This window comes from Scophthalmus maximus, chromosome 12 (assembly GCF_022379125.1).
Source record: "Scophthalmus maximus strain ysfricsl-2021 chromosome 12, ASM2237912v1, whole genome shotgun sequence".
Taxonomy (NCBI): domain Eukaryota; kingdom Metazoa; phylum Chordata; class Actinopteri; order Pleuronectiformes; family Scophthalmidae; genus Scophthalmus; species Scophthalmus maximus.
In genome coordinates, this window is record NC_061526.1 from 5763894 (window position 1) to 5788913 (window position 25020).

The window sequence follows — 25020 nt, forward strand, 5'->3', positions numbered from 1 at the left end:
AGACTAGAGAAACTTTCCTCCTGCGGTTTTCAACTTGATAAATGATTTTTGGTTTTTTTACCTGGGGGGCGAGGGAAACGAGCTGTGAACGCTGATAAATATAATATTTTTTGGGGGGCTGATGAATGTAAGTTTAGTATTCACTCTGTTCTGTAGCTGCTAAATGTTCCACTCTGTCACTGAAACCTTTTTTACTGCCTCTGGATATTTATTCCAGGAAGGTCAGACTACAGAACCCCAAAACTGGAGAAATGTCAGGGCGCAATTTTCCAGAAGTTTTCTTAAGTTCCTGTCTGAAAAAAACTATTAAAAAAAATTATATGTGAATGCACTCAAATACAACATGGTTAAAAAATTCCCTAGTGAGTAATTCTATTACAATTTCAATGCATATGATAAATTATCTGGAAAATACACGATAAACTGAAAAGTATAAAAACAGCGACTCAAGAGAAGCAGTTTGTCTGTGGTGCCGACCATAAAGTTTACAGGCATCAGAATTGACTTCATGCATTGGGAGACGAGATTCACAGCGTCTGCTGCAGTAAGTCTGACTGAGAAGCATGCTGAAAGCTTTTATCAATGTGGATTTGAATATGAATCACTCATTTCCATTTTAATTAAATTCTTTAAACTTAAAGTGCATAATTGTTTTAGCCTGTACGATCTAATAAATCCTCAAATTAGTTGTATTTGAGGTTTTGAAAGCTAATGGGACAAAAAAACAACTAACAATGGATCTCATTTAGTGCAAGAAATGGAAAAGAAGTAGCCTGGTAAATTACAATGTTCACCTGAACCAGGAGAGAGCGGGGGGAGGATTTATTTAGCCCCAAGCTTTAAATACCCTCTAGATTTAAAAAAATAAAAAATAAAAAATAAAAAAGTAAACCAGAGCGAAGGCACACCTGTACATGGTCTCGGCCTCGACGTCGCCGAACCAGACTCGGAGATTTGGAGTGAAGTTCTGTCCCGTCAGTTCCAACATGGCGACGTCCCCGCCGCCGTTTAGCTGCGGAACAAGGACGATAATGTTTTCAAACTCACCGACGAGAACAACAAAGCTGAAATCTTTTTATTGAATTTATTTCATTTTTGGTCTCTCGTGTGCACCTGTAAGCTCTCGACCACAGGCACGGGGGTGACAGGCGAGTGGACGGGGCCCATGCCCTCGTAGAAAGTGTACTCGGCCTTGTCTGTGCTGATGATTGTCCAGGAGGCGCCATCGTTGATCATCTCCTTGTTTGGTTCTTTTGGGCATGGAGTGGCCTAGCGGGGGGGGGGGGGGGGGGGGGGGGGGGGGTGGTTAGATATGGCAGAGATAACAGCAGACAATTACACACAATCGAGACTACTCTCCTCAGAGCTGCAATCAGATGTTGCTCACTGACTCTGCAATCATCTAAAAAAAAATAATATAGTCAAAAGGCCGGCGGTGAGTGCGACGCACACGGTTCTTCAAAGTACAAGGGCAATTTGTTCTAAAGCACCCACATTACTGTACAAAAAAAAGAAAAATATGAAGGATTGAGCTCAAATTCCCTTTCACTTTCGTCCAATCGAAGGTGCAGAGATCACCGCTGAGGCAATCATCTTCAATCGCGTGTGGAGAGAGTGAGATTCAACTTTGATGTTTTTTGGTTTTTTTCAGACACTGACTTGAAACTGGATGATCCTTTCTTGGGAAAGGCACAGGTACATGCGCTCGGTGTCCTTCAGGTAGAAGGCGCACTTGTGGAGCTGGGAGACGGGGTCATCCGCGTCCAGCAGCGCCGTCTGCTTGTCCACCTTACGGATGATCTGAAGGGGAGAGGTGTGATAAAGTTTCCTTTAAATGTTTCTTATTCACTGGGATCATGTAAAGATGCTGTGCTTTTTTGTTTTTTTACCAGTCTGGGCAGGGCCATGCCGGTGACGGAGCAGACCAGCTTGACCGTCTGGCCGTAGTGGATGTAACCGTCTCTCACAGTGAACTCTTCTCCTTCTGACTCCTCGTCGTCCACTGAAATCAGCGAGACGGAGTCCATACATTCAGACATGTTCCTCACTTTGCTCATGTATGATTTGTGCTTTTTTCTAAATCAACAGCGACAATAACAAGTGTTACGAAGCATAAAACTGTCAGAACGTACACAGGTGGATGTAGAAGGCCCCCCACTGCTGGGAGCTGGCGTGGAAGTTGCCGCCCTCCACGTGTAGGTAGCGCGTGCTGACCGTTTGGGACCGCAGCCGATTGAACAGCGCCACCTTGGTCCCCGACGCGATGCACACTGTGGACAGACATGAGCGAGAAAGAGGGCGGGGGTGAGAATGAAACAGGTCTGAGCAAGAGGAGGAGACGTTCACATTGACCAACACTGCCCTCTAGTGTTTAGAAATAATTAGTACTGAAAATAATTATAACTTATTTGTACATTTATTTATTATTTACATATATACATACATATATTTATTTACATTTATACATTTTAAAAAGTGAGAAATTTGAATAGGGGGATTAGGGATTACATTTTTTATGACTAAAATTGAATAAAATCAAGTATATTAAAAAAAACCTAACAATTGAATACAACATTTTCAAAAGAGTGTTTCTTAGCTAAATAAGTCAGCAATATCAAAAATGTTTTGACTCAATTTTTTGATTAACATTAAGATCGACATGATTTGACTTTCGGACCTTTTACATTGATCCTTTTTTTCCTTTATGATCAATAATCTGTATATAAAAATTGTGTTGTCGTTTTAGCCAGGGCTTTCTGAAAAAAAGAGATTCGATTCATACTTGTAAAATAAAACATAACCATGTATTTACAGACATGAACAAGAGTCAATAAAAACACTTTCAACTCATAGCTCTAGTGGCCACACTGATGCAGCTCACTAATCAGAAAATTATGGTTAAATCTGCAAATATAAGGCTTCCATTATTGACATATTATCTTGCGTAACACCTCCTGTACATTGATTTTTACATTGGTTCTACAGCTATTAGAGCTGGAGAGTCTAGAAATCACCTCCCTAGCTTTATATTTGAACACGACGCAGGTAAATATGTGGAATCAAATATTTCTGGCTTTGGTTTCACAGGATCGTTGATCGTTACACAAACTGCCCTCAAAGAGTTTAGAGCCAAAATCCCTTCAGACCAGCAAAACATGCAGAAGCCGTTTGATTAAAAATGTGTGCACGAAAAAAAAGAAAAAAGAAAAAACTTACAGTCAGCGTTTTTGAGGGACTGCTTCTTTTTGGAGGGCTTGGAGATGACTTTGATCCTCTTGCTGAGGAAGACGCCGATGTCTGCGCTGTTTCCGTAGAACATCTTTACAGACAACATGAAGTGCTTTCTCTTGTCGGAGTCGGATATGTACAAGGTTTTCGCTGTGCAATAATTCTGGGGAGTCAAGTGGAAAGATGAGAGCAAAAAAAAATATCTGATTAGAATTTTTATTCTATTTACGATTCTTGGCAAATTTTTTCCTGAGTGTGTGAAACAACGTGATTAAAAGTAAGGAATAATAAGTAAATAAACACACACACACACACACACACACACACACACACACACACACACACACACACACACACACACACACACACACACACACACACACACACACACACACACACACACACACACACACACACACACACACACACACACACACACACACCAAACTAGGCTGCAGGCATCTGAGAGACTTCCTGGTCTTATTAGTGAAAAGTGCCTGAAGGAAAAAGGTGTGTAGAATGTGACCGTGTGACGGTAAATAACTATGGGGCTGATAGTGTTGCAAAATTATTTGTGTGTCTGTGGAGGCCGTGTGTGTGAGAGAGCATCTGCAAATGTGTGTGTTGTGTGTGTGTATGTGGCTATAGCACCTTTCCCTCTAAGTTTAGCTGTTGCATTTCCTGGTCGCTGTTGCCGATGCCGATGAAGGCGCAGGGCTGCGACTCCTGCTCCGAGCAGCCGTCTCGCTCCATCTGCTCCTTCTTTTTCTTCCAGCCGCTGCCCATCAGGTAGACACAGGGGGGAGGGCAAAAGAACCTGCAAAACAAGGGACACATATTAAAGACAGGGGTTCAAATCCCTTAAAAGAAAAACTCTTTCCCTTCAGTAATGAGCAGTTTTAAGTAGAAGTATTCAGGTGTTTGTTGCCGAGTTTGTTCCTGCAGATAATATTTCAGCTATTATCCTACATGTGACAACTTTTAATTGAGTTGCCTGGTTGGAAAAGAAAAAGATTAACATCTGCATGGCTGGTAAACGTGCTTAGATAGTTTTGCTTTATAAAAATGGAGCAACATGAACAAATATGCATCTCATGATTCACACCAGAAGAGGGCAGACCTGCACCAATCTTCAAAAAGCGGGAGACAGAAACTTTTGTCAACACACTGCTATGTACAATTCAACTAGACCCTCTTTTTGTTGAAGCTGTCAAACCTAATTGAGCAGATGTTAGCATGATCATTGCAGCATGGAAAGGATATGTTGTGAAATACGAACTGGGGATTTCAGATGAAAAGGACAAAAGGTCATTCAAGAATTAGAATCTCTTCTCCCTTGAAAGCCACGAATGACAACTAAAGTCTCATTAAATGTTCAAATCGAGTCATCAGTGAACCGGCACGCTTCACACACAAAAAAAAGAAGAATAAATAAATCCATGTGCGTCAGTGCGAAACTGGAAAGCGACCTATTTCGCAACACCAGTGTCTGTCTCTGTGGGTGTTTGTCTGCTTTCACCTCCTATTAACAGCACAGAGAGAACAAGGGAGCTAGGGGAAGGAGAAGAAAAAAAGATGTGGGGGGGTGGCGGCACATTTGCATTCTCCGTGCGCCCACTTTCTCGGGCTCCCTTGTTATAAAACACAGACAGAGGGCAATCAGAGGTGCGAGACAGGCCAAGGGAGGCGGAAACATTAATATGTATACAGTGGTAGGAACCTGTCTGCGTATGTGAACGTGGTTATTGTCAGTGTGACGGAGCAGGATTCCCTTCAGGTTTTGAACTGAGCACCTTAAATTTACTGCTGATCCTTTTTTTACTGTTTGAACAAGCTCCTCTCGCCGTCGTCACTCAGACCGGACAAGACAGCTAAAAGAGGATTATCGGGGGGGAATATTCATCGCTCTCTTCCCTCCATCTTCCTCTCCCGAGGTGTCCGGGTCGGCTCGCCAACAGCTGATTGTACCAAGACGAGAGCGGCGAGCGACGGCGAGAGCTGCAGCTCCGCCGAGAAAAGCAGGCGGGAGGACGGAGAGATGGAAGAGAGTTGCAAAATGAGCATGCGCTGCCGGGTAAGTGGTGGTGAAGCTATAAAAAGGTCTGAGAGCGAGAGGAGGAAAGGTTAGAGCAGAGTTATCGGAAGAAAAGACGACGAGTGACAAGAGTTCATGAGTTAAAAGGGGGGGGGGGGAGAAGTGTTTTGCGACAGCGTGATCACCCTGTGCTCGTCTTTGAACTGCGGAATCTGTTACAACAAAGGAAGACGGACGTAAGTGCCGTTGCCCTCTGACCCTCAGAGACCTGCTCGTTCTCGCCCTTGACACCTACATTCTCCAGGTTTTCAACCAGGACGTTGCCCCCCTTGCTCCCTCATTCCCATCGCTCCTATTCCCGGTTTCCTTCCGTCTCTCTGCGGCCTTCACCTGAACGTGACCTCATACATGGGGTTGCCGCTCATTTCCTCTTCTGACCTCTGTTGATATGGGAGGTCAGAGGGGTCAAGATACACACACTGGAATATGTGTTGTTGCCTGACACCCCCCCCCCACACACACACACCCCCGGAGTAACCCGGCCGTAAATCCTCGCGATGAAGGAGTCCACTTCTCAAGGATGAACTCAAGGATTAGAAGACAAGGCCAAGTGGTTTGTTTTGAGGTTGTGCTAATAACACTCCAGGGCAACGCTGTTCAAGAGTATACAACTGTAGGTGTGTGTGTGGGATATTAATAACATCACATGAAGGAATGGTACAACCTTTTTCGGAGTTTGATGAGATCATCAGTAATATCATATCCGTGTCGTGAATACTTATTTTGTCCGTATGACAGGTTGCTGAGTTAGCTTGAAGCTTAAACTCTTGTGTGCAGTAGTTTGAAGGGGCTCAGTCAATCCATTACTCACAGTGACAGAACTGCACAAAACAAACACAGACACAGACACACACACACACACACACACACACACACAGACACACACACACACACACACACACACACACACACACACACACAGTAGTACACACATCACACACCCGCTAGTGTCAACACAAGGCCACACAGCCAGTCCCTGCTCAGTTTAGCTTTAGCATTAAGACCGGAGACCAGGTGGAAGCCACTCCAGCCCGCTCCCTGCCAAGAAAAAGTTGGGGCACGTAACAAGCCGTGAGAAAAAAACACGACTTGTTGTGTTTTTTACACGTTGTGCAAATCAAACAAATGAGATACAATGTGTTGGATTATGAAGCTTACCAGCTGCAGTGCTTCATTCTTATTTTTACCTTGTAGAAATGAGAGTGGTATCGCTCTTGTTGTCCAATTCTTAGCGAGAAAGCAAAAATGCATAATTCCCCAAAAATTATAAACTGTTCCTAACCTTCAAGACTTAATCTGAGATCGGAGAGAGGTCCAAAGAGATCAGATGTAGAGATCATTTTCCATCTATGAACCTCTGGTGATGATCAAAGTCTGAGGAAGAAGCCGCTATTTTCTATTCAACTCACCTTTTCTCGTTGCCGTAAGATTTCTGTGCGACCTTTGCGTGCAGGATCATGACGGTTTGGTCGCCTCGCTCCTTCAGGTAGTTCCTCATCGCTTCTCTGCAAGATGAGGAGGGGAATAAGAAAGAAAGAAAGAAAAAAGTTCATTGACAGGTCATTTTGTGATCTGGCAGATGAGGTGCGGTGACATTGTGGGCGGGGGGGGGGGGTGTTGAAACCTCTGGGGTCGGACTTTAGTGTCAACGGAACAAAAAAAGTGTGAAGTATGGAGTGAGAAAACATTTTAAAAACACACATGCACATTCGATTCACTTGGTTGCGATGACCTCTGCAAAGCTTCAGAGCCTTCGAGTCAAAAAAGGTATGTTCTCCCCCAGCTGGGTCCATGTGAGGTGTGTGTGTGTGTGTGTGTGTGTGTGTGTGTGTGTGTGTGTGGACGGGAGGGGGGGGTTGAACTGTTATTGACTGGCTCAGGGGGACAGTGAGGAGCAAGAGAAAGGAAGCGTAGAAGGGGAGAAGAGAAGAAGGGACAGAGGGAAAGGCGAAGAATGAGAGAGGGGATTGGGGGAGGGAGGGAGGTGAAGAGGAGTGGGGGGGGGGGGCAGAGGGAAAAAGAAAACACCAGGGCTGAAAAAACAAAAACAACGGTTCTGAGTTCACCAGAAAAGATTCCTCATCGTGTGTCAAAATGTTGCAACGTCCGAGCTCCGATTACTTCTGTCATCTCTCCAAAACAAAAAAACAACCAACCACCACCACCACCACCACAATCACACACACATACAAGACAGACAGTATTTTAATAATGGGTGAGGAGGGGAGGGGGGGGTTGTGTCAAAGATCAGGCTTGGATGCATAATTGAGACGCATCATGGACAATGACACACTCTTGGCCGAGTCTGCGCACACACACGCACGCACAGATGTCAGCGACACCTGACACGCGAGGGCTTCCCACTCAGACACACACAGCTTTGCCACGCAATCCTGGGCCGCACGCTCGGGTCGGACAGGGCCTTTTGTTATGAGAAGTAAGGGGCCCCCTCGCAGTGTGTGTGTGTGTGTGTGTGGAGGGGGGGGGGGGGGGGGGTTACAGTGGAGGAAGAAGGCTGGATGGGACCATTATTTCTCTGAATATTTGAGTCTCACAGCGACACTGAATGAAGCTCCGTTGGCCGTTCGTTCATCTTCTGAATCGACCGAGCAGCCGGCAGCTGTTACGGAGCGTGATGGAGCCGGGACGATCCCAGGACTCCAAACATTTGAGGCCATTTAACAGATCCGAGGAAAACTGACACCGACCTCGCCAGCACATGGAGAAAATTATATCAACCCAGGGAAAGAAGAAAAAAAAAGGTGCACACGACTTCAGCCAGAAGAGAGCAGCGGGTTGATTAAAACATTTCAGACTGGATGAAGTAACTTCATTATTAGTCCTCGGTTCACATTGAGTGACATAACCTTCCTCTGGGGGGTTTGGGGCGAACGATACACTCACGACTGGACTGTCACACACTAGGAGACTTCATCGCTCTGATTAATCGCGAGGAGAACACACGGTCCGAATGTGCTGATGTGACGCCCGCGGGGCACATGTCACCGGCCGCCTCCTCCTCCGACGACTGTGACCTGCCGGTCTCATGGGAAGGCTGACGTCACTGATAAAGAACACACGCTTTCTTATTCAGGACTCTAGTCAGTGTATTCATATCAACACAGGAATAATTCACAAAAACTATTTCGATAATAATACGGAGATATGACAACCAACAGTCAGCCTGGAGATAGCATACGCTTCTTTAGTCTACATCCATACGAATCAGTTTTCTTTTTAAAACAGTGTGTTAAAACAAAAATGATCTGCGCACAGATGAACGTATTAGCTCTGTATCAGTATTAATACTCAATACTACCACACCTCGCGTGACCATTCACGTACACTGAGCATGTGCGTGCAGCTGTAAACAGGAAGCAGATTGTCTACTCTCAAGTTGGTTACTTGGTTACAGAAAATACTAAAAACGAGACACATCAAAGTGTTGTTGAGTCATAATTGATCAGGACCAATCAGGAAGTGAATGTGGATGACAGACCGCGTCATCGTTTGCACACGTCTCCATTTTTTGCCCGTCCAGACTAACAACAACACAAGCTCAGAGTTTTCTTCCAGCTGATTTCACAGATCCCATTAAGTCATAATCTTGTATTATATGCCTTAAAATAACAAGAGATAATCCTGGCATCAGGCTAGTCAATCATGAGATTGAGGAATCTCTTTGACTAACTGGATTCCACTGCAGCAAGTTAACACATGATGTGTGTGCAGCAATGATTTTTTAAATATTTAAAAAAATTATTTTGAATATAGATAAATGCTCTTAAGCCACTTTTTCAGAGGAAAACTTTGTAGTAGCCCCCTTGATTTATTTATTGTGTAGATGCAAAAAAATTATAATAAATGTTTCCAAAACTGCTGCCGATTCCTAGTTATGAGGATTTAATGAATCCCCCCACAGCCCCTGAAAAAAAAGCTGAATCTGCCTCTGGCTTTGTTATCAATGTCTTTTTACATCCATGTCAAGATGCTGGAATACGTTGCCACATAAAACAGCTACTTCATGACACCAGCATCTCTCTCTGGTGTTGGGGAGGGTTCGTGCGACAGCTTCAGCTTGTGGTCTTTCTGCTTTTTCGGCGCTTGGCGAAACCCAATCCCTTGTGGCCATATGTGGGGAGAGACCCACACATCCCCTGGTCAAGACAGAATTGTGACAAAACACACCGTTGCATTTTTATGTATTGTCCTCTGCATTAATATCCGCTTCATAGTTCCCTAAAATATCCTCTGAATCGATAACCACGACGGGCCCACATGTGTCAATAATCATGATCGTGATCGAATGAATCACATAAACCCAGTGGTGGGTCCATCTTTAAATTTTTCTGTTGTTGTTCTGTTGCGGAGCCAGGCATTGTTCAAACCCACACGACTTCATATTAAATTCTAGTGGGGAACCCAAGGTTGGCAAAAAAACACGAAACATGTCAAGCTGGATTTGGTGCAACTGTGTATAAAGTGATGCACGAAACATCTAAAAATCCATCTGCATCCATAAAAAACAAGGCATCTTGGGAATGAGAAGTTTACTCAGGGTGAAAGAAAAAAAAAAACAAGAAGTCGACTGAGGTTTTTTTTTTATCAGGTCTATGAAGATGGAGGGAAATCAGGGCAAAGTCAAGCACATTCGAAAGGTGGAAAATCAATGACCTAAACAGGACTTAATGGCAATGACACCATGAGGTCTCGATAAAAGACGGGATCAGTGACACTGAAGGGTAAACAGGGACGTCTGACTAATCACTCATCTCCTACAACACTGAAACGCACACGCACACACTCAAACGCACAGACATAAAGTCTCTTCCTGAAAACTGAAGACGGGAAGGAGAAGTGAGAGAGAGACAGTGACCAGTGCACAGCTCAACTTCCTGTTCGTGCAGACACACAAGCTGACATAACTTCAGACGTGTTTAAGCATGTGTATATAAACTATATATATACCTTCATATAACATAAAACATAAAGGGACAGGATGAATTAAAAAAAAAAAAATATATATATATATATGTGTGTTAGAGGGAGACTAAATAGTACAAGGTGGAAAATCAACACCTCATTTTCATCTAGTTTCATCAGTAACAGGAAGTGAGGGTGATGGGCCATTTCTCACACACACACACACACACTATATATATATATATAAAAAGCTGCATCAGAGCAAAACAAACAAACAAACAAATATAGCGGTTAGCAGCCACTGCAATCCAAGCAGATTTTCGATGTAGATGTTTGACTGCCTGTAACAGTGAACCACACACATATTCAGACTTTACATGCAACATCCAGGTAATAAAAGAGGAGAGGAACTGAATCAGCAAAAGCAGCAAATACAACCACAAAGACAAAGTGTCAGACAAGAATCTGGCAATATGAGAATTTCATCTCAGGGGCAGGTTATTAATTTGTCAGAGCAAATTTTGCTAATGAGCACAAGCGAGTGAAAAAGAAGAAGAAGCAGGGACGAACGGCGGAGATGTGGACCGAGGAGGGGAAGAGAGCAAGAGCGAGACATAAACATAACAAAAGAAGAAAAAAAGGAAATGCTCGAGAAGTGAGAAGAAAAAATGTGCCAGACAGATTTACAAAGAGAGACGTATTCAACAGCAGGCACTACAGGGGTCGAGTGTGTGTGTGTGTGTGTGTGTGTGAGGAGGGGCTGGGTTAAGCCCGGCTACAGATGCAGCAGAGCAGACAGGCATCTGTCCTGTACATCTGCCACGGCGTCTACAGCAGAGTGGGACCCCCACAGGACCCCCTCTGCACACACACACACACACACACACACACACACACACACACACACACACACACACACACACACACACACACACACACACACACACACACACACACACACACACACACACACACACACACACACACACAGTGGCGAGGCATACTAACACACGTGTGCGGTTGAAATAGCTCAATTAAGATGATCAGACGGCAATTAGTGTGCGCCCGTGTGCATCACAAAAGGTAGATTACACACTTCCGTTGTGTCGGGGGGCCTGGGTTCTGGGTTAACTCATTCACAATCAGCCACTTCAGTGCTGCTCAGCCCCCCTTCAGAAATAAAAAGTAGTCTCTCCTAATTTGCGGAGTGACCAACAGACGAGTGCGTGTTCCCACATCTGACGTCTGACCTCCAGAAGTCCCTTGTGAGCCTTTTGAAAAAAGTACGCACACACAGTTTGCTGAAAACGACAGGATCTCGCAGCGGCAACGTTGACGACTAGATCTCAGCTCTAATATCGAAAAAAAGATGGTACATTCTGTCACAGTGGCTAAAGTGTGGGTTGTCTAATAGCCTACAGCAACAAAAAGCCAATAGAGGGGGGACAAATGTTTTTATTAGAGCAAAAACCGAATAGCAGATTTTCTGATGTAATGTTCTACTTATAAATAAAGACGTTTAATTGCAAGCGTGCAATTTCAGAGCAAAGAATAACCTGGGCCACACCCATTGTCACTGGGGTTTATCTCAGTACAAATTTAGGAATTTTTGACAAAGAAATTAATAAATAAATAAACTGTTCCTTTTTGAGCGTTTCCATGTGATTCTGCAGATCTGGCCCGTTCCTCCGCTGTTTGGGAGAATAAGCCCTTGAAGGGGCGGCTCCCCCTCACAGAGGAGGAGGCAGCTTATCCAGCCTGTACGCTTGTGTGTGTTGTGTCAGTTTGTGTATCTGTCTGAAACGGAGATGTGTGTGTGAGTGCACGTCTGTGTGCGCTCGCACGCGTGTCGTCGTGTATTGTATTTCCAGTCGAGTAGCCTTCCTGACAGGGTGGCCCTGCAGGACCCGGAGCTTTAGCTGCCCTACAAAGCCCCTGCAGGACGGTGCATTATTTTAGCCGTCTGGGCTGCTGCCTGACAGCAAAAACCAGGAAGGGGGGGACAAATGGTTTTGAGACATATACAGACAAAACACAATGGTATATAAACACACACGCACGCACGCACACAGTGAGGGAGTTGGGCCTTTCTTCGGCTCCTGGGTAAAGACTGTTTTGTTTTGTCCGTCATATTTCTGGCCATCGAAAACCATCAGACAAACGAAGGGGCCCGCTGCAAGCTGCCGGCGGACTGGCATCACATGAATGACGAGGGGGGACACATCAAAAGACGATGGGGCCCCTTTTTTTTTCGGAAACCACTCGTGGTTATTCCAGAAAGTATGCAACCGCTCATTTTCTCTGTTGAGTGACACGGGCAAAAAATCGAGCACATGCGCACACACGCACACAGCCCGCTGCCAGTAACAAACACCAACAAGCAAACAAGTGCATACACATGCACCCATTTACCCCACAACACACACACACACACACACACACACACACACACATCTCCAGAAGCAAGCCACAGCATCCATCAACATTCTCTATTCACCCCAATGTTGCTGCAAATGACTTGGAACCAACATAAAACGGGCAGAATAAATCAAAAACTTGCAGTGCCGCTAATCCAAGCTACGCTAAGTGCAACACGCAGCACAGCGCAGTGCATACCCAGTGCATACACAGTGCATGTTTAGACTGCGAGTCCTCGAAGAAAAAAAAGGGTGAATTATTGCCTTTTCGGCTTGTTTCTCTACAAACGACTGCGAGACGTGGGGTTTATTTTGACACAAACATATTAAATCAAGTCTCGGAGCGGGTTTTTGTAGTGAAAAACTACAGAGATCTAACTAATAAACAAACAACAGCCAGACAGATATGATGTAACGTGGCAGGGCCCAACAGAGAGCAGCGGCCCAGTGGCAGAGTAAAGGCCTGTTTATGTTCTGGTTAGATACGTATACGCAGTCGGACGGAGCCTCCTGTCCGCACTTCTGCCTTCATGTCGCCTGTGTTTGTACACGACTACTGAAAGCTTAGCTACGATAGGACCAAACGGAGCAGTACAACCAGACACCACCGGGGGGCAGTGTAGCCAATTGCGCAAGCGAGACGACCACAATGGCGAAACGTTGACAGTTTATGTTTGCGGCTACGCATCGAAAATGAAAACTTGTATTTTACAGAATAAACATTGCAGAAAAGAGGTGCATCTATATTTCCTTTTTCTAATTCTATTACAGGGTTTGATAAGGACATCTAAGGAATAATTGCCATTTTTTATATATATATTAAGCAAACGGGAGATAATTCTTTGTACTGGATCTACTCAAACTGCCACTGTGGTGAGCTCTCCACACTCATCTTATTTATTGACTGGTTCGAGACGGTCCTTCCTGATTTACTGTATCCACAGCACTGGGTCTACATTACACAGGTAGACACACAAAGTCCTACAATAAGGTGAAGATTGTGTTGTGTGTGCAGACAGACACTCACCTCGTTAGGCGCTGTGGCTGAGGGCGCTCCCCGAACTTCCTGCAAGAGACGAGAGTGAAACGAAAAAACATGAGTGGGCTGGTTATCAACCACAAACACAGAGTAAACACAGCATTGCACAATGCTGCACGTATACAAACACGCTCATGCCCACACTGTGGCCTTGACAGTGTGCGGTGGCAGTGCGTGTGCGCTCCGAGCGACAAGATGTGTCTACTCTATAGTTTTCGTGGCCGCGGGCGGATGAACGCGGCAGAGCACGGACTTCAAACTTTAATCAAATGAATTCCCGTCAATGGCATGTCAAAGCAAGTTGAGCATCGAAAGGAAAAAAAGAAAAGCTCTTGTTTCAAATTTCAACAAACTAGTACTATTAGATTTCTTGAACTCGAGCACAGCTCGCCGACGGCACATGAACCACGTGAACTTTGAGGCGTGGACAGGTTGAGTGATTTACCAGCTCTGGGGATAACCTACACACATACTTATCGTGGTTATCTCGGTTTTTACAACCTATAGCTTTAAACATCGAATAAACTGTAGAGGTGATTTAGACCTCATTGTTTGACTATGCAATACTAAATCCGTTTAAGTTAAACAGTAATAAAAATGGAACGGATTTGGGCTTTGTGTGTGCCAATCCTACAAAAATGGATGGATGGAAGTGCATCTGACTTGACAATTCCCTGACATAGCTTCCAGTTCGACCGGGCAGAATAGCGGAGGAGGGTGCATTTCAACATGCAGCGTGTAGAAAAGCTAAACCACTGGGATATGACACTGATGTGGACTTGCCGCACTGATTTCATCACATCACACAAATGAACCACAGGGTGGTAAATCTTTAGGACACAGGAAAACACATGCATTTTAAATTTGCATGCAAAGTCACAGCGAAGGGCAGCAAAAATATCCAAAGTGACGAGGGTCACTTGTAGAGCACGACCGTGGGATTCTTTGCCGATATTAGGGAGTAAAACATTTCCAATACCTGTATATTGCCCAATCAATTTTTTTATTTTTTTTAAATTTGGCGATGATTCGTAGGTTAAAAAGAAAAAAAGAAATATTTAACAATAAACATAAAATGAAAATATAAATGCACATCTTTTCTGCATAATTTATTTTTGTAAAATAAAAGTTTTCATAACAGCAAACATAAATCCAGATAGATACTGGTGTGTGTATGAAAGCTAACCGATATGTCGGTCGGGCTCTATTAAACTTTCACCTGATTCCATTTAGTACAAAAGATAAAAAGAGATTGCTGAAAACAAGTGACCCAACTTTGAAGAGTTATTGACAGCACACAATTCCATTCCAAATAAATACAGATTTATCAAAATATCGAGGGATAGGAACTTAAGAGGCACATCAATGACTCAGCTCTTCCCTAAATAAGTCAGCTGCTCGTCCATGGTGTAAACATGACACAGGAAACTGTTCAATGCTGCAGGATGCAGGGTTCGTCTGAGGCCCCAGACACGCTTTAAAATAAAATGTAAGGAAGTTTTAAAAACAAGGGGCGACCTTTGTCCCAACCTGGGAGGATGACACATGCGTGACTGCTCATTCCTCTTTTCAAGAACTTGCGCAGTTTCCGCTCAGGAGGTTGTTTCTGGTCCGAGTCACGCTTCAGACTTCTTGCGTGTAACTCCAACCTCGCGTGTTCACTCTCAGAGTTACACAGTTAAGAGTGTCATTACGACAAAGATAAGCATTAAATCGCCCCGTTTGAAAAGATTACTATCAAAAATTGTCATTTTTTTATCAGTTGAGTCATGCTCATGGTCGACACGCTCCTGAGCATCACTATGTCATGAACTATACTCTCAGAACATAAACACTGAAAACTGATTTTTGTCTAGTGTCTATTACATCATTGCGGTAACAATGATGTAATAGACACTTAGGGCACATGGCTGGTGTGATTAGTATGTACGTGTGTGCAGCACGCAGAGGTGATGGAATAGGTGTGTGTATGGTGTGTGTGTGTGTGTACAAGAGGAATACAGTGTGAGTAAGTCAGATTTTCTCCTTGCGTACGGATGTGGTATAGCTTTGCAAGCTGCAGATAAGTGTGTCAATACATCTTACGTGCCATCAATGAACAAACAGTGGTTGGTCGGTTCGAGCGGGCACAGTGTGAAATTCAAAACAGTCGGCATGCAAACTAAAAAAAAGATGGGCGAAAATAATGGAGGAGAAAAAAAAATCGAGGGAAAAAAAAGGCAAAGGGGGCAATAAAGGGCAGGAAAAGCAAGTGAAACCGAACACACGGTTGGTGCAAGGGCCAGAAGGAGGGAGTGGAGGTGGAATAATTAGAAAGGAGGGCAATCAATAAGGTTCCCACAGTGAAACACTGAAGCCTCAACTGCCTAATGGATTCCAGAGGGCTCTCTTCTCCCTCCCCTCCTCCCCCTCCGCTGTGAACGAGGAGCGTTGGAGGAAGGGATACTGCAGGGTGAGTTTGAAGGCGAGGCGAGGTGAGGCAAAGAGGAAATAGATGGCCTGTTGTGGAGAGAGGGAGGATGGGATGTGCGCAGAGATGGATATAGTGGCGGTTGTGCCGAGAGAGAGAGAGAGAGAGAGAGAAATGGCAAGTGAAAGAGGAGGAGACGAGAAGAAGAAGCCACGTCTCCACAAAGCAAACATGAATCTGTTTTGTTTTTTTTAAACTTCCTGCTGCAACCTCCATCTTTTTAGGAAATCTAATTTAAAGCCGTGTTTGAGGAAATCTAGAGTATCACAATTCATTGTGAAGCAGTGCCGCGTTGGTAGAATCACAAATGTGGTCGGGACTGGAAGAAGCGGCTTCGCGAGTTCTGTGAAAAACCACGGGGGCCACGTGTCCCATCCCCTCCTGGTATCTCGAGACATAAACACCAACAAGAAAAAAGACACAAACACAGGAAACTGCAAGAAGGTAAGCTTAGCTGCACAAGGCAAAAGACTGTTCCATCAGCAGGTTTTCAGGTGAACTGCAGTGATAAAGTGGCACCTCTCGAGGCAGAACTCAAGACCAGTCAAGGTCAGAAGTTGTTTTATACTTGCTAAAATAAGAGTCAGAGTTATTAAAACGGTCGTGAGTTCAATTCATTCAACAACAGAATGACTCAATGCCTGAAGGCTAACACAAAGCGTAAGCTGTGCATTCTCAAGGTGACACCGGTGGCGTGGGAAAGCGTTTTGGTGCGTCACATCTGATGTGACCCGTGAAGCCATCATCGTGCCGGAAAAAAAAAAATCAAACATTTTCATGAAAAATGCATTTACGGGTGACCTATCAACCGATCAACCACTTCTTCTTCACAGTGCCAATTTTCGTGTTGTTGTTTGTTTGTTTTTTCAATGACCACAACTAATTTTCTTAGTGATCCTCCTTGTACAGCCCTATGGGCTCAATAAAATCTGTAGCGAACTTGACGATGACGTGATGAAAAAAGGGTAATTTTCTGCAAGATGCCATATGCAACGTCAATGGCAGCGTTGCGTGAACGATTGCCTCGTTTTATCTTCAAATGCATCTCCCCGATTTTTAGATGTGCAGCACTTTGGTCAACATCTGTTGTTTTTGAACGACCTTTTACAAAAAAACAGTCCGTTCTTTTTCCTCTGCACACGGTGCCCTTTGACACGCAGCGCAGCACTAAGTACAGACCACTGTACGAGTAGCTGACCTCTTCATGGCTCCTGGTGCACACAGACGGTCTCCGTGCAGGCCAGGGGTCAGGGGAGGAAACGGAAGCTCATGTGTGAAGCTCAGAGGTTTCGTCTGATTTGCTCTCCATCCGTTATGCCTACTCTCCCTTAACCTCACTCACTCCCTCCCTCCCTCCCTCCTTCCTTCCTTCCTTCCTTCTCCTCCTCCTCACCTCCTGCTTACTATCACTTATTCCGCTGGACACAATGAGGGGGTGACAGACACCGCGGCCAAATAGCCGTGAGAAAACCAACAAATACAGGATTCCCTGTAACAACACAGACGGCGAGAGGAGTTACAGGTGGAGTTAGGTCATGAGGAAAAGGAGCAATATATTTAAGTTTTATTTCTGATTTATTTAAATACCAAGGAAACCAAAAAACCTAGGCACAAAATTTTAGGGTCTAGTTTGTTTGACAGCGACCGTCATGACAGATATATATTTCATCAGTGTCTGTGATCCAATGTTCTCTCTCTCACTTCCTGTCACTCCCCTTCAGAGTGTCAAGCGACGCAAAGTATAATATGACACAGCTGGAAACATGATTTAACAACTGCACTTTCTCACGTGTATTGATCGATGGGGAGACTAAAGTTCAGCCACAAAATTCACAAAAAAGAGAATATGGGGAAGTTAATATTTTCCATTGATGATTGAGTATATTCAATTCGTTAGAATTCAATACTACTATGGGGTAAGCAAGCTGGTCACCCTCATCTTTCAATATTAAAATATTCAGATGCATCGTAAGGAATTTCTGGCAGAAGGGATTATTCATTATTTGGTCAATTACCAAACCAAAACCTATGGCCCTGAAAGAAAATACCAAACTTCAGCCAGGCCTCTTTGCTTCCACAACACATAAACTTATCAAATTATTCCGCCATACTTCTCTCAATCCTTCAAGGTCACTTCATGAACCTGGTAATGAGGCTTTTTTTTCCCTCTGGCAATGTCCAATAATAGGAACCTGATAGGCCCCATTAAACTGCTGAGCCACCCCGCTGTTAGCTTACCCTGGCACAGCTCCTCGTGGTGTGCAACCATTAGAAAGTGTGCCAAGGCCGGTGGACTGGTGTAAGATGGGACAAACAGTTGTTTCCCCTCTACATGTGGGCAGTGGGAGAGGATGTCCTGACTTAGCTTTCACTGGGAAGCGAGAGTGACGCCACTGAAGCTGATAGAGGCTGTTGTGTAGTCAATACACTTAGGCCCCAAACATGCAACTTAGTAAATATACAGTATAAAAACAGAAGAGCCCAAACTGCCACCTGATCCAAGATGAGGCAGTGGCGTAATACTAAACACGAGACAGACAAATTCTAAATCAATGGCAATTATCTAGCAAACACTCCCTAGTTCTAAATAGAGTTGCAGCGATTAGTTGACAAATCATTTAGTCGTTCAACAAAACTATAATCTGCAGCAAAGTAATTGTATGCGAAAATATCAAAGAATTCCAAGTTCAGGGTCCTAAAATGCGACGATACAAGTTTGTGAAAGTCTAATATCGGCCAACCGATATATTGAGCTCTACTGTTCACTTAATGTACAACTTAATATGTCAACTTGCTGACTCCAGAGTATTAAAAAAGCAGCTACATGCTTTTTTAATACTCTGTACTCTTTTAAACTCCAGTTGTCTGAAGTGAGAATTTCTCTTCTGTGTTTAATTCTACAGGCTATGTGTGTGTTCTGGTGTGTGTTGACTTTTTCAGAAAATGTGACAGAAGAAGTGTCACGTGTTTGTTTGCCTTAACGCACACATTGAGGGAACGGAAAAAACGGAAAATGAAAAAAAGGATTTGAACCTGATTTGTTTCAATTCTGATGCAACTCTGCAAATCAAGACTGTCAGTTCGCTCGTCTACAAGACGCTGGATTACATTCACCGGACGGAATTGTTCTCACTGCGGTTTGGAACAGACGTGTAGCCTGAGAGCCATGGGAAAATTGATAAAAACCGCCTCCGTCCTTGCCAACAACAATATTCCGAAAGGGGAAATAAAAAGCTTGTAATGTTATTGTTAGTGAGTGAAGAGCAAATGTTATGACTGAAATGTATTGATTATTATTACAGAGGGGATGTGCTTCTTACGTACAGGTGTGGCCTTTCCAACTACAAACCAGTTCAACAGTAAGATCGGAACTAAAACGGCACTAAGGAGAGCGCAAGCCTCCGTCAAGGCCCAACAGTCCCCTTAAAGGAGCAGTAAGCGATTTTGGAGAAAGCTTGTTACTCTGTATGTTGTTGTTGTTGTTGTGATTTTACTGCTCGGGCCGGGCCGCGAACCCACGACCACTAGGCCAAAATCGCTCATAGATATCAAGCCCCTAAATATGCCAGACTTTTAAAATCAAAAAGAGTTTTGAAACCATTCCTGGATCTTACCTTTTGAACGGATCCATTCCAAAAGTACCAACCAACAAACAAACAAACAGACGGCCAGGGGTGAAAACATAACCTTCTCGGCAGATGCAACCATTATAAATAATCCCCAAGATATTTATATTATTAATTTTGTCAACTAAAATCTCACAGAATACAATTCCTACTATTATTATGGCTGCTTTAGAGTACACACACACACCCAACTATGCAGAGACTGACACTTATTTTCTCAGAGGCTGAACAGAGGAGCAGCCAGAGGGGTGACAGATAGACCACATATTTTTTGTGGTAGCTAATTAAAACCCAACACCTCTAACCAGCAGCAGATACGACTCAAGCACAGAGTGAAACTCCACACCAAACCTCCCCTCAGGCCTGTTTCGCAGAAAACACACACACACACACACACACACACACACACACACACACACACACACACACACACACACACACACACACACACACACACACACACACACACACACACACACACACACACACACACACACACACGAGTCAAAGAGAGCATCTCTTACGGGGAGGGGGGGGGGGGGGGGTATTTGTCAAATCTGGACGAGAGCTGGCTGACAGTGAGGCACAGATATCCAGTCATCCAGAACGAGAACTGGGTGAAGAAGCGTTTTGTTTTTTTGTTTTTTTACATTCAATTCATCATGACTGATAAACATTCAGCTTTTCAACACTGTATTTATTTGATCTTTTCAGTTTCCCATGATATGAACTGAGCCAGCAACATGTCGACGGCAATTAATGGGAAGGTCATGTGAAATCAAAAATGTGCACGCAGCCCCTTTTAAATTGTGCCAGACTGATTTGCACAGAAACCCTGTTTTGTAAAATTGTTTCTGACATTCAATATTCAATCCAAGAGGCCCTTAATTTTCCTGGTTCCATCTTCTCAGATGAGATGGTTTTGAAGATCTTCTTTATTAAAAAAAATCTTCTCTCTCATCAATCTTTTCTATTTTTGACAGTTGTTTGGATCAAACAAGTTATTTTGGACAAGTGAGCTTTGGATACAGGATTATAACAGACATTTTTTGAACACATTATAGACAAAACAATTCATCTTTCCAAAAACAAAGTAAAAGTCGATGCTCTGGCTATCAGACAGCAGCTTGTTTCCAGATTTTTTTTTAAAAAAGGAAGAAAATTCTATTTTAGTTTATATTGTGGCACCAACAAGCTTTGTATGTTGACACACATTAAACTGTTTAATTGTGCTTCCAATTTAATCTCCCTCCTCTTCACTCATTTATACATTTAGCCAAGCCTTGCTCCAGGATTAAATAGTAATGGGACATTAAAACGTGGCTACAATTTGAAGTTTCACTGATGAAGCGCTTCTCGTACGTCCGTTCAAGCAAGACACTGCGCAAGTACATCTGCAACAGGTGAGTGACTAACTGTAACCTCTGGATGGAACACGGTGGGTTCCTTCATCCTTCTTTGACACGTAGTATGACATATGACTGGTATAGGTAGCACGGGCGGGTGTCAGTTGCTATGAATAGCGCATCGACCACCCACCTCCATATGCTAACACAGGAGCACATGTAAGGCACGTCAACACATGCAAACGCAACAGGGTGTAGGGTGGAGTGATTGAGGGATTGTGAACCCAGCCTGCCGTTCATACAGGGATGTGTTTGACAGCTGTGACTGACAGTCCAAACAGTATCGCTGGCAGGAGAAAAAAAACACACATCAACACCCGAAGACTCGGAGGACACGGAAATAGACACGCTGACATGTCCTCAGCGCTGTGTACCAGACTGAAAACACACATGCTCCGGTGCAAAAAGTGCACAAACGCACATTTTTGCTCTGTTGCTCTTGCGTGTGTCTGGTACATGTCGAATACATGATCAGACGGTAGCAAAGTAAAGTTTTCTGAAACTTTGGCGAGCCCGTGCCAACGCATGCATAGTAGGGTTGCACTTAGGATTCTTGATTTTTTAAAGATCAACAGATCACTGGTTTGATTCCCTGACAATGGTTGTTTACATTTTTTTTAATTTGTCTTTCAAAAGACAGGCTTGGTTTTGTTGGCCAATAATTGCTTTGAAAGATGACAAAATTAAAGTTTGCCCTGCATAACTAAAAGGGGGATTAATTAGACTTTCCACTACCTCCTTCATGGTTAATTCACCACCAATAAACACTAGAAGCATCAGAGCCGGAGGGAAAACACAAAGCAGCCCAGACTTATCTCAGTTTTTTACATTTTAAAAGTGGTAAATCCATATTGGATTACAAAATATGTGAGCAAATGGGAAATGCTTGTGAGAGATCTGTGTGTGACAGTGAGAGAGAGAATTGGAGAGAAAAATCCAAAAACCCAAAGCAGTCCAGACTTATCTCAGTTTTTTACATTTTAACGGTGGTAAATCTGAGAAAGGTCTACGATATTAAATACAAAACACTACAGGGGCCGCTCTCTTTCAAGGGGAGTGAGAGACACTGTGCAGGAAATATATTCACTACACACAATACAATGATGCTGTGTGGTCACTGTGGATATCGTGGCGGTGGCCGCAAACAATTCCACCTATGGTCTCTGAGAAGAGTAAAAAAAATATACTTTCAATTCATTCATGACGTGACGTCTGCTGAGTCGGCGGTTCTTCAATGTGGCCCAGGACGCCATTTGTGTCCACATAGCTACAAAGAAAATGGCCACGTGACCCAGACCACCTCAGAATATGGACGGATCTCAAGACGGGGGTGCGTTCACACCAAATAATTGCCAACAATTTTGATACCAATTGATCGGTTTAAGTAATTTTGATGGAAAAAATTCCCAAATTCTCTGATTCCAGCTTCTTTGCTCCTCTATGACAGTGAACTAAATATATTTGGTGTGTGGACAAAAACAAAACATCATCTCAGGGTTTGGAAAACACGACTGACATTTTATGACATTTTATGGACCAACTTTTAATCCATCCATCCATCCATCCATCCATCCATCCATCCATCCATCGTCTACCGCTTTATCCATTTAAGGGACACGGGGGGCTGGAGCCAATCCCAGCTGACATTGGGCGAGAAGCGGGGTACACCCTGGACAGGTCACCAGCCTACCAACTATTAATAAATTGATAAAATAATTGACAGACACTGGTGAGTGGATCACTCAGAACCAAGCGGGTTCAAAATGGTGCTGTCTTCAACCGTGTTTGTTTCCATATAGGGCCCCTATTAATACTAAATTATGGAGAGAGAAAACAAGCCATTTTCATTTTTGGCTAAAGGGCCAATGAAAATATACAAGGGGCTAGTATAATATCTTATCGACTCACGAAGTGTGGCAGTTGGGAAGCATGTCAATGCAGTAGCATCAAGGTTTTTTTCTGTGTTGCGCAAGAATACGTGACCTCTACTGAACACTGGGTGTTTGTGACACCATGAACCTGTTTGCGAAATGCAATCCATATTGGATTACGAAGTATGTGAGCAAACGGGAAATGCCTGTGAGAGATCTATGTGTGACAGTGAGAGAGACAATTGGAGAGAAAAATCTGGAATCTACTGAAATATAAAACTTTAGACATATTTGTCTCATACGATCACTTCTTGAAAACTTTGACGCTGCGGAAATGATAATGAGACACACTTTGTCTGAGCACCTTTCATGTTTTGTCTACATTACGGATAGACAAACACACACGGACACGTATATCTTTTTGGCAGAGCTAGGGATTCCCGGGGGACTGAAACACAACACAGACGCCAGACGCCATCATTCATATGCTCAAGGTCAAGGGTTAGGAGGGGGGTGACCTCTGGGGTCAACTAGCAGGCAGTGTGTTAATACATGAATGTGGCCTGAAACAGATTATACAATCATACAAAGATGGCTCTGCCTTTACAAAAAAAAAGAGAAAGACATCTAAGTCCTTTTCCACATTTTTTGGCCTTCAGAAAATAAAAACTGGCGTAGTTAGACTCAAAATATGGCAATGATGGCACCACAATAGAAACCTACAACCTTGAGCAGATGCACGAGGATCCATCTGTCGCCTATAAAAAGAACGGCTGCTGATTTAGATGCTATGATAACTCTACTTTCAAGAAATGACATTTATTTTCTGTGTTAAAACACATGTTGACATTTTGAAGTAGGTCGCTTCATTTCATCATCCCTTTATCACAAATACCATCCAAAGCAGATCTTTCTTCTTCTTTTTTACAGTGTACTTACAAACATGCCTGTAATATCCTCAAGAAAGCTGTTAAGTGTCAGCCTGCTTCTAATTAACCCGTTTTTCACACATCTGTCACCCAGGGTGGGTCATCTGTGCTCTGACACACACTCTGGGTGAATATGAAACCGCATAACTGACTGCGTGTATGGATTTGCACTTTTGCTCACACACACACACACACCGACACACACACACACACAGAGAAACACACACCGACACACACACACTAACAGCAGTGTGGGTGGAAAGAGGTGGGATGGGGCGAGGGACTGGGCCTATAAAAAAGGTGTCTGGTTTCCCGGGCCTGAGGGCTGATAGCAGATATCACAACTCCTCGGAACGGCTGTACACCTTATTATCACCGCAGTGCTCCCTCCACGGCCACAGGCCCACTCGGTGAACCCAACCGTAGCTAAAAAACATTGTACAAACACAACAAACAGGAGAAAACTCCTTTTAGAGGACGTCTTCAACGTCTCTTGAGCGTTTGATCTGCCTCTCTACCATCAGTGGGGGTAACAGCAAACGAATGGAGCTCAACGGAAGTTGCCATTTTTTGAGCCAGTGCTAACAACGATATTAAGAGGGAAACGTTTTCATCCACCGATATATAAGCCGATACGTATAATGAAAAAGCAATTGGAAATGATTCCTAAAATGTCCTTATCAAACCCTTACGACAAAGAAATGTAAATGAGGATTGTTATTTCACAGTTCCATAAGCATAAACTTATTATATCATATATTACTATGACTAAAAAACAAAACACAAATAAAACCATATCTAGAGAACTTGAAAATAAAGCATGAGTTAATAAGTCTCTACCATATTAATTTGCCAATCACGTAAGCTCAATCAAGATAACTAGATTATTATGAATGCCAGGTTTAAATGCAAAGTCCCCATTCATGGGATTATCATCATTCAAATAATGTACACCAGCACAGATCAAATGTTTGTAACAGGTGTAAAATGGGGGCTGACATGCGTTGTTTGACAGC

The 25020-nt window shown here is 43.6% G+C and overlaps 1 protein-coding gene across 2 annotated transcripts in view; it reads right to left on the minus strand.

Moving 5' to 3' along the window:
• rbpjb (recombination signal binding protein for immunoglobulin kappa J region b) overlaps positions 1–25020 on the minus strand; it is a 43002-nt gene that overhangs the window by 5012 nt on the left and 12970 nt on the right. For both annotated transcript variants that reach the window (XM_035618537.2, XM_035618528.2), the window contains exons 2-10: positions 13691–13729; positions 6733–6828; positions 3880–4045; positions 3217–3391; positions 2133–2270; positions 1890–2002; positions 1660–1800; positions 1114–1269; positions 909–1012 (exon numbers count right to left, since the gene is read on the minus strand). In XM_035618537.2, the coding sequence (XP_035474430.1) occupies positions 909–1012; positions 1114–1269; positions 1660–1800; positions 1890–2002; positions 2133–2270; positions 3217–3391; positions 3880–4045; positions 6733–6821 (1082 nt within the window). In that variant the 5' untranslated portion in view covers positions 6822–6828; positions 13691–13729. The remainder of the gene's footprint in view (positions 1–908; positions 1013–1113; positions 1270–1659; positions 1801–1889; positions 2003–2132; positions 2271–3216; positions 3392–3879; positions 4046–6732; positions 6829–13690; positions 13730–25020) is intronic.